The sequence below is a fragment of the Paroedura picta genome, chromosome 12 (genome assembly GCF_049243985.1).
Source record: "Paroedura picta isolate Pp20150507F chromosome 12, Ppicta_v3.0, whole genome shotgun sequence".
Lineage (NCBI taxonomy): Eukaryota > Metazoa > Chordata > Lepidosauria > Squamata > Gekkonidae > Paroedura > Paroedura picta.
Genome location: NC_135380.1, coordinates 31,956,472 through 31,966,868, shown reverse-complemented (window position 1 = coordinate 31,966,868; position 10,397 = coordinate 31,956,472). Strand labels below are relative to the sequence as shown.

At 43.7% G+C, this 10,397-nt stretch overlaps 1 protein-coding gene across 1 annotated transcript; it reads left to right on the top strand.

Annotated features, from left to right (window-relative positions):
- Positions 1–2,548: 2,548 nt before the first annotated feature.
- ARPC5L (actin related protein 2/3 complex subunit 5 like) lies at positions 2,549–9,894 on the top strand. Its single transcript, XM_077305396.1, has 4 exons — positions 2,549–2,809; positions 6,738–6,809; positions 7,093–7,269; positions 9,244–9,894. The coding sequence occupies exons 1-4, from the start codon at positions 2,645–2,647 to the stop codon at positions 9,304–9,306; spliced, it is 477 nt and encodes a 158-aa protein (XP_077161511.1). The 5' UTR covers positions 2,549–2,644; the 3' UTR covers positions 9,307–9,894.
- The last annotated feature ends 503 nt before the right edge of the window (positions 9,895–10,397 follow it).

Below are 10,397 nucleotides of genomic sequence, written 5' to 3'. Positions count from 1 at the left end.
AGGATAATAAAGTTGGATTCTGTCATTTGTTTAAACTCCCTTTGAAAGCATGATGTCAAGACAAATGAGTCTTGTGCCTATTTACTACAGTCTGCAGAAGCAGCAGTACCAATTTCCTATATTTCACAAATGCCCCACCCTTGTCATATGACTTGCTGTGTGAGTGTATATAAGAAGTATCAGTGCTGGAATATGATTAAGTGTATACAAAATCTCTTCTGTCTGAGTGAATGTATTATGACCTGATCAACTTTTTAAATATGCTGCAGGGTTCATTTTCAGGTACCAGGATATCTTTGTGCTGTGCTGTCTTTGTTCACAACAACTAGGTAAGGCCATCTTCACAGTGCTGTTTAAAAATGAAATTCAACTGTCTTTTTTCCCCTGCTCTTGTAGAAGAAAGCTTTCCAAGTCACTTCTTTCAACTGTTAGCAGCCCTTTTTCTCAGAGCATAAAATTTCACATAATTACTTTTCCAATACACAGATATCCAGATTAAATAAAGCACCTCATCTAAAAATCTTGAATGTGTATTTACAAAATCTATCCTACATAAGAGTGCAGGTAGATTCTTTATACTTTTTTTATAGCCATGCCATGATAAAGTAATTGGTTCCAGTAGACAATCTGATATTTTTACCTGTTCTTCAGCATTTTATAAACAGCATTAAGCCCAGTATCTCTGAGAAATTGTTAATGTGCGATCCGAAGAACTGAGAGCATATACAATGATATATTTTAAAGGCTTGGAAAAAGCCCTCAGTGCAAGCTATTTTAATATCCACTTGTGCCTACCTCCCACTTCAGAAATTGTATGAGTCATGTGTGAGTTTGTGGTAGGGTATAAGTTGTGTTCATAGTAATTTGTAAAATTGTAGCTTCCTAATATCACAGCTATACTGAATACTGATGTTTTAGAAATCTATATAATTGTAGGAAACTCTAACTTGCAACTGAGTGGTAGAGCATGCCCATGAATGCTGAGGCTTCCAGGTTCTATCTCGGCTAAAGGTTTGCAGGCACCAGGTGATTGGAAATACCTTTCTCTGTCCAGGGCTTTGGGAAAGTCACTGTCCGTCAGAGTAAACAGTGTTGGACTGAGTGGTTTGAGCAGCTTCATATGGCTTTCATCTGTTCATAAATGTGTTATATTTTTATATTGCCCTCCCTTGCGGTTCACTTATTTTGACACTTAAATGAAGACTGCCTTTTTGCCATTTAGGGGGACATTTTGTCTGTGAATTTAAGGGTAAATCCAAAATCATGTTGCAACAAATCTGAATGTACAGTCAATATGGTGTTTGTGTTTAATCCTCCATGAAGTTGCAAAATACAAAAGGCACTCCTGGTTTTGTTTCTTTGTTAAATTGTGAGCAGCTTGGTGATTTGTGTACAATGAATGTTCAGCTGGGTACTTTACTCCTAAGCAGGTCTAACCACTGTCTTACTAAAGCCTATTTGATGGGGCTTAATCCTGGGGAAATGCTGTTAGGATGGCACTGTGAATCAAATTTATGTCAGTGGTATCACTGGGTTTAAGGTTTGTGTGTGTGTGTATACATACACTTGAAAGTGATAACCAAGCAACAACCCAGTGAGCTCAAATTAGCTGAAAATGCTAATACCATAACAAGAATTGGTTATTTATATGCTACTTATAGCATTTTAGAAATAAACGACAATAAAAAATTGTCTTTTGCGTCTCATAGGCTTAAGGCTTGTTCTTATACTCTTTACTGATAACTGTTGTTAAATTTATAATAAAAATGGCTCAAGTTGCATAAGTGAATAGTGTTCAACGGGAGTCAAGTAAATTCGAGGTACTCGGTTACAGGAATTATTGTCAATTAAACGGCAGAACCGAAGGAATGGGTTGCAGTCCTAAAGTGAAGGGACGGCGAAACCGACGGCAGATGGACTCGGATGGGGCCGTTAGAATGCATTACTACTTATTCACCTCCAGGGGAGTCAAACTGAAAGGCTCTTGAAAGAAGGAAGCCAGGTGAGTTTTCCTGGAAAGTACCTGCCGCAGGTGAATGAGGTGGAGTTAAGGTCAGACCATCCCGAGACTACCCCCCTCCCTCCCCCCCAAAATGCAGAAGTTGCCTCCGGCCAGCCCTGGGCACCGAAGCGGGGACTGAATCGGAGGGCAGATCCGAGCAGGAGATGGAAGCGCGTTTCAAGGGAAACGGAACGGCGAGCCCGACAAGGGCGACACGGGAGACGAGTGCCCGCGGCTCCCCGGCCAAGGGACAAGGCGGGGCCGCAGATCCTGCTCGGCTCCGGGATTGCAGGGCGGGGCTTGGCTGAGGCGCGCACCCCGCCTCCCCTGCCGTCTCAAGCACAACTGCAGCCTCCGAGGGGGTCACGTGGGAGGCGGCAAGCCACAGTCAGGCGGCGCCGCTCGAGGCCGAAGCGCGAGTTCCGGAGGCGAAGCCCCGCCCCTTTTCCAAGTCCCCACCCTCCGCTGCTCAGCACCGCACGCGGATTGGCTGGCGCGCCCGTCGGTCACGGTTTCCCTTTGCCGTCTGCCGGCGAGTTTCCGCTTCCGGCCGGTGCGTGGGGAGGGGGCGGAAGTGGCGGCAGCGGCGGTGCCGGACGGGCGGTCGTCTCGTCGCGCTCCCTCCTCTCGGCGCGGCCTGTCATGGCGCGGAACTCGCTCTCCTCGCGCTTCCGCCGCCTGGACATCGACCAGTTCGACGAGAACCGCTTCGTAGATGAGCACGACGGGGCCGACACCGGCACTGCGGCGGGCGCCTCGGAGACTGACGGAGGGCCCGGCCCGGAGGTGGAGGCGGCGCTGCGGCAATATCCTTTGGCGGGCCGAGGGGAAGAGAACCGCCGCCCCGCAATTCTAGGCGTCCAGAGACTCCCCTCCCCTTTCCCATAGAGGCAGGTCTTCCCCTTCGCAGGGCGCCTTAACTTTTTTGTGGGGAGGGGGCGGCATTCCTCCGCTTTCCCCTTCTTTGCCGCTGGATGGCCTCCCTCTGCCCGATCTCTGTTCACGGAGGGCCATTCATTCATTCACAACTGCACCTTCTTCCCTCTTCGTACATTTGGAGATGTTTTCAATATGCGCCTCTGATCATTGGAATCCCCCCCCCGGGGGCCTTTCCTAGGGTACCGCATGTCCCATTGTTCTGAGTTTAGGATAGAGGTGACTGTATTTGGAAATTTACACACCGCCCCCTCAATATTGGCACGGTATTGGTCTTGTGTGTTGAGAGAAGTTATTAGGTCTCTTGTTTTTATGGGCCTTAATGTGACTCATTTATACCCAGGAGAGTTGGTGGAATAGCAATGGCTTAAAAAAAAAGTAATGCCTATAATTGCCTAGAGAGAATGTGCCCCAGCTGACAGGCTATTTGCAAATTGTCTTGGAAATGCAGGTCATCTGCAGTAGCTGTCTTGCTGTCCTTGCCCTATCTATAATATTTACTACAATGAGTAACTCATCTCAAGGTGCCCACCTTTTCTGTTCATTCCTGTGCAATGAAAACTGGATCTTGAGTTTGGAGTATTACATTGATGCAGAAAGGGAGTGGACATGGGACATTAAGACCATAAAAGCTAGCAGGGTAATTTCAGGCAGCTGAGCTGTGCTTAATAACTGTAGCCTTTGTGAAGCTGCTAAGTGTGTCATGGTTACTGTTTGCTGCAGTGTGTGTGGCATGTCCTTGTCTCCTGTACAATCAGGTCTGTCTAATAACCAAGATTATTTGAAGCAGGTGTGTGAACTTCGTAGGCTGTTAAGTGATAGGGTAGAGATATAAATTTGTAAAGACAAAATGATGGTAGGGTGCTGTAGTATAAGATGAGCCCCACCCTGTAGATGCCCATAGTTGTCACCAGCAATGAACCCATGTAAGGTTGTGATGCATCTATCCATCATGCAGGGAATTGAGTTGAGCAAGATAGGACTGGTTTTACTAGGTGCAGCAAGTGTCATGACAGATGGGCTTGTCCTGGCTGGTTAGGGTCATCAAATGCTGCTCTGCATGTTGCTAATCTTGAAAAAGGAGTCTTGTTTTGTTCAGAAATGTAAATACTCAAGAGGTTTTCAAAGCTAAGTAGTTTGAGGCCCATGTTTTAGAGTTTTTAAGGCTCTAGCAGGGAGCAGTTTCTCCTTTGCTTGGCGGCTTGCATCTCTTCAGCTCTTTTCTGACCCAGTTTTCATGAATTGTTTTTAAAAAGTAAATGGGCATATGTAGGACTCGACTATTTTACTGAGAACAGGTTAAGTTGGTGCTAGCATCTGAGAGATTTATTTTTATTTGCTTCCTCTGGGGTTTAATATTTTTGAATTAAGTGGCTCCTTGCAAATAAGCATGACAAATTATATGGTTGACTTTCAAAAATTTTTTAGTTCTGCTGTTGACGTTGTGACTTTCAATTTGTATTCTGAAGATTCCAGAAGTTCCTCCAGATTAGTAATGGTAGACAAGAATCATTCATAGTATATGAAGAAGTGAGCTGTAACTCACAAAAGTTCATGCTGAAATAAATAGCCTTTAAAAGGCCTTTGAACTTTTTATTTGGTAACAGTAGACTAACCTGGCTACCCCCTTGGAACTGTCCACCACAGCCTATCTTTCCTTGAAATTCCCAGCACATTCAGTTCACGTGAAGCAGGGGGGAGGCCCAACAGGTTAGCCATTGCCTTTGTGAACACAGCAAGTTCTGGAATTTTCTGCAGTAAATTTGATTTTCTTATGCAACCGATAAATTACATGGAAAGAATAAATAGTCTTGGAGCCCTTTAAAACAGGTAGCTTGTTATAACTAATTGCGTTGGACTAGAGCCCACTTTGTCAGAAAGATAGGCCATCTGAAGAACACTGAAGTGGTAGGGATGCGTATGATTTTGGATCTGGTGATCAAGACAAGACAACCTGGTTAGAATTTTTCCAGGATTTGCCAGGTCTCCAGTGTTGATGGATTGAAGAATTAAGTACATAGTAATGCTACAGGGAGTGAATACTACCTTTTACATGTCTTTTGAAAAAATATCTTGGGCTGGCTGATATAGTTTATAATGAGATATTAGAACCCAGCTGATATAAAGCTGCTCAAAATAACTGCCATTAATCTCTTTGGGATGAGACCCAGATCACTGCATTTCTGTGGATGTTATTCTGTTTGAGCTTTGCAGCTTTTGTGAAGTGGGAAGACATTAGTATCAGGCCAGGCTTATCCTGCTTCTAGTATAGTGTGAATGTTTGTCTTATTTGTTCTCTGTCAACAAAAGGGTAGCTGTGCCAGGTACAGTAGCAAAGGGCATCTCCATCTGGTGTGCAACACCAAAACCTGTGTAGTCAATCTCTTAGAAAGGAGGTTTCCTGATCTTTTAACAGGGCTGTGCTCTGTGGGATGAAGTGGTGAATCACTAGGGTGGTATTAGAAACAGTTATGGGCTTGCCAGTTCAAAACCTTGATGGTGCCATAGTTGTGAATCAGAATCCTGTGGATTTTTTTTTAGTTGTTCAACAGTTTTTACTTATTTAATACAAGGCATTTTTAGCCCCCTTTCCATCTTATGGAAATCAGGGTGGCTTATGTCGTAAATAACATAATAAAGCCCCAAATTTAAACCACAGATTAAGCCTGCCATCAAATTAAAATATAGTCCTCAATAAAACCTTATTTCAGTGCTTCTCCAAAAAATTAAAGTGAAGGCCTCCCAGGGGAGGCTGTTCCATAATCATGGGGCTGTCTCCCAGAAGGCTGTCTTGTGTACCCAAGCAAGATTCTTTGATTTAGGGGACGCCAAGAGAACTTCTGCCTCTTGCTTTAGTTCCCAGGCAGGAGACTGTCCTTCAGATACCCACTCCCAGGCTATCTAGATCTTTAAAGGACTAAACACCTTGAATTGGGGGAGTAGATCAGTAGCCAGTATAATTGCTGCAATGCTGGGCCTTACTATTGGTGTAGGGATTTATGTATGGAAATCTGTATCAGTGTTTCTCAATACATTTATTATGTATGTATATGAACTTACTGTGAGGTATACCAGTGTGGTATAGTGCTTAAGAGCAGTGCATTCTAATCTGGAGAACAGGTTTTGATTCCCCACTCCTCCACACGCAGCCAGCTGGGTGACCTTTGGGCCAGTCACACTTCTCTTAGGGCTGGTTCTCACAGAGCAGTTCTTGCAGATCTCTTTCAACCCTGCCTACCTCACAGGGTGTATGTTCTGGGGAGAGGAAGGGAAAGGTGTTTGTAAGCCACTTTGGGACTCCTTTTGGTAGTGAAAAGCAGGGGAAAGCAGCTCCTCTTAATAGTGAAAAGCAGCTCCTCTTAATATGGATTTAAAATAATTGTGGCCACAAAAAGTAGCAGCAGAGCACTATCTGTGTTCAGTCATGGAATACTAAATTTTATTTTTGGAAGTCTTCTTCAAGTGTAAAGATCTCTCCCTTGTTTGTATGATAAGTGCAGTTGTTAAGACATCACAAAACCCATACCTAAGAAGCAACCCCCACCCCTAGGAACTAAAGGGGAATGAAAGTTTCTTTGATAAAAACTGGGTTTCTACATTTAGTTTCCTGAACCAAATCCCTACCTTGCTTTTTAATTCAGGAGTTACAGGGTCATTACTTTCTAGGAGCTTAAGGGGACAAAATGATGCAGAAAGAGTGTTGACACAAGTTAATTCGTAGCTCAGTTTGAGGGTCTGGTCTTGGTCTAATGGCTTCTGTGTACTCAGTAGTTGGCTCTTTAACTTGCCCTGCTGCACAGGGGACATGCTCCGTGCATTCCACGTGGCTTTACGGAATTCGCCCGTCAACACTAAAAACCCAGCAGCAAAGGTGAGTGGTGTCTTTGGTCATCATCAGTGTAATAAGATATAAAGTTCAGTAAATCCAATCTTGTGGGCATCGTACCATCGGTGCTTGAAATCCCTTGTAAAGTATGGCATTTTTCCTAATGGGTTACAGGTGCTGTGGGAGCCCTCCTTTGGTCAAGTCTCTTCACTGTTATATTAGTTGCTAGGAAATAGCTGTTAAGAGTTGATGCTGTATCTGCTACTAACCTGGGGGGGGGGAATTTATGCTGTATCTGTGACCTCACTCTCCTTGTATCTTTCTCTAGGAGAGGGCCCAGGAAGTAGTGATGAAGGTCCTCACCTCTTTTAAAGGCAGCGAAATCGAACAGGCGGTAAACTCCTTAGACAGAAATGGTATTGATTTGTTAATGAAGTACATTTATAAAGGATTTGAAAAGCCAACAGAAAATAGCAGTGCAATACTACTCCAGTGGCATGAAAAGGTATGTGATTTCTGTCATTCACCTGGCCATATAAGCCAATGATGTTTTGAATGATTGTCCACTTGTCTGTTAACATTCCATATTTAGCCACCTAGAGACCAGATCTTCCAACTAGATGAGGTAGTATAGCAGGTTATTAAATATCATGTTTGTGTAGAAGTTAAGGCCACTTCTAAATAGAGAGTGATGATTTCTAGAATTGCCCAAGGCTCTGTTTTTCTACAGTGATGATTTAGCACATTTGATCGGTAAGTCCCACCTAGGCCACGAGTTTGTTCCCCAGCACACAAGCCTGGCAGAGAAGGTGCCAGGAAAAGTGCATGGAGCATCCTGGGCAAGACAGCTCTTGTTGGCTCCAAGGCATTATTTGTATTAGTGGTCATACTGCCAAGTGCCAGAACAAGAGATAGAAGCTGCGTGCCTAATGCACAGTCCATCCAGGAAGATAATTTCAGAAGGTAGCCATGCTGGTCCACAGGAAAGCTTAAGTCCAGAAGCACCTTAGAGACCAACAAGAGTTTTGTTATCAAGTTTCGAGAGTCAAAGTTCCCTTTGTCAGACACTAGAAATGGAGAACTCTGGAGTCCTCTTATTCGAGTTAGAAGGGGCTTGTAATCAGCTTGATCAGAGCAGAGGGAGAGCTTGTGCATGTGAGCTGGGTTCTTGAGGAAAGCATCTATGCATAAGCTGTAGAACTAGTCTTTGCCCTGTAGTATTGGCATGATGAGAATTATATTGATCTCTGCTGTGAATAAATTTCCACAGCTTACTGGTGAAATCATGTCAGTATTGGATTTCTTGCAGATCTACCAGGGGGTGGTTGCAGGCCCTGTTCTCATGACAACATGAAGAGCGTCTTTGCTTGCTCTCCTGTTTCCATTGGAAACGGCCGCTTGTGGCCAGTATAGGTTGGCATTTGTGGTTCTGTGAAGCCAGACAAACTGCCTATTAGGTAGGAGGAAAGACTGCTGAGTGTCTGTGTGTGTGGCTGCAGCAAAGCATTTCCGAATGTTTTGGACAGCATCTCAGGGAAACCTTTACTGGCATCATTCTGCAACGGTAAAATGTTGACCTTATGGCGAGGCGTCTTTCAGTTGCTGTGAGCAAATTCTGCTGTCTGAAGGCAGGCATCCACAGCCACTTGAAGTAGTTTTGCCAGTAGGGCCACAAAAACTGATCTTGCATGCCTTTTATGCTCAGGGATACACATGAAACAGGGATTGACTACAATTGTCTATTCCATGGAGATGCCTTAATTGATAAGGGAAGGGAGCTTCTGGTAGCTTACTTGTCAGTCGTCTACCAAACAAATCATGACTTGAGCACTGATGTTTTCTCTCCCCTCTTATCACACAGACTCTGCTTCAACAGTCCTGCAGCCTTTTTGGCTTGGGCTTAGCGCCTGCATTATAGCTATATGCTTAAAGACATAGGTTGTTTTTGATGCATATATGGGTTTGCTTTTGTCTTGAACTGGGTTCAGTTATGCACGGATTTCTTTTCTCATTCACGCACAGAGCCTGAAAGTTAGAACTACTGACTTTTGAATTCTCAGGATGCCATAAAATCTAACAAATGTGCTATTTTTTTCTCTTGGAAATATTTATGTCCAGGAGATGAAATAGCAGGTTTGTTAAAATGTTTGATTTGGAATTGCTGTGCCCTGAGGGAGCTGATTTGTTTTCCTTCTGGCCCTCTTTACCTATACCCTTCCCTAATTTAGGAGCACTAAGGATAGAAACTTGGCTTCATACAGCAGAGCCCTGAAGGATAGGGATTAAGAGAGAGGTGGTGTTCCTACTAGACAAAAGAATGGATTGGGAAGATACAGTATTTTAGATATAGAAGCTGCTTTGTGAATCAAGAGCCAGTAGGAACCTGAAAATCCTTTAGAGCACTTGGGAGATGTTTCATAATTGGCATGTTTATGATTAGCCCCTAAACTAACATTTGTGTTTTTCTCTTTCCCCTTAGGCATTAGCAGTAGGTGGACTTGGATCCATAGTAAGAGTTCTTACTGCACGAAAGACTGTTTAACAAACTGTTCCCTTGAATTGAGACACCGAGAACTCTCTTGGAGCTAGGAGGCGGCACTGGCTATGCTGATACATTGGTGTTCCCTTCTAGGATCCACAATCTACTGAAATACTTTGGGAATCTCCTTCCTCTCTTGGAACACGTTTTAACCATAGAAATGGTGGGGGAGGTCCAGTATATTCATGTTTTCTGACTATCAGATTCAGGAGCTGGGAGGGGACTACTTGCGATTTGTGCTGCAAACAGAAATGGGGGTGGTATATACGCGTGTGCCTGTCTGCAATATGGTGGCTGTTCTGGCCAAGTGCGTGTGCGTGTGTGTGTGTATGTGCTTGGGTGAATAAGTGAGACTTAATTTAAACTTAACAAAAGTGAGTGATGGGGGCAGGGGTGGAGCTGGGCTGTCAAAGAGAGAAACAAAAGACCGGTTTGGGAGTTGGAGGGTTTTCTTATGCAAGAGGGCTTTTTGTATATATGGATAAGAATAGCTGGACTACAGAGTTTGTTTCATGTAAAGTGCCTGCTGCTCTATCTAGAAGTTCTTGGATGGTTAGAATAAATAATATTCCATGATGGATTTTGAATGTCCTTCTTGGTTCATTCTTTACTTTCTCACATGCACATATTTGTTCTAGCCCAATTTACCTACTCTCAAGTTTAGGGGTGGGGCAATGAAATACCCAAGTCTGTTTCTTATATTTTTTGTCCTGGGCTCATATAACCAAAAGCGGGAGTTCTGTGCCCCGTGCACGTCCCTTATGATGTTTACCTGTTGGGTCTCTAGCTGCTCCATTTTCCTGAAGATAATATGTGCTACAAAATATTTGACCCAGAATAGTTTAGAAATTAGATCTTGTTCATCTGTTTTAAGTTATGTAGTACACCTTTCTTTTACTTAACTCTGTGCACATTTGCCCTAACCCTGCTAAATGGAAAGCTGAATTCTCCGATGTCTTTTCTTGTTTCTTGGGTACTTAATGGCTGGAATCTCTCTGATGTATTTCAGGAGGGAATGGTATCACTCCAAGTCCGACTTAATTCTGGTTCTCAGGTGGTGAGACAGGCGCTTACTGTTTTGTTAAATACACAAC

Bases quoted from the DNA above. Each gene is read 5' to 3' on its own strand.
- ARPC5L (XM_077305396.1), top strand. From the start codon at position 2,645: ATGGCGCGGAACTCGCTCTCCTCGCGCTTCCGCCGCCTGGACATCGAC. The intron at 6,810-7,092 runs GTGAGTGGTGTC...ATCTTTCTCTAG, and splicing joins CTAAAAACCCAGCAGCAAAG to GAGAGGGCCCAGGAAGTAGT. The intron at 7,270-9,243 runs GTATGTGATTTC...CTTTCCCCTTAG, and splicing joins TACTCCAGTGGCATGAAAAG to GCATTAGCAGTAGGTGGACT.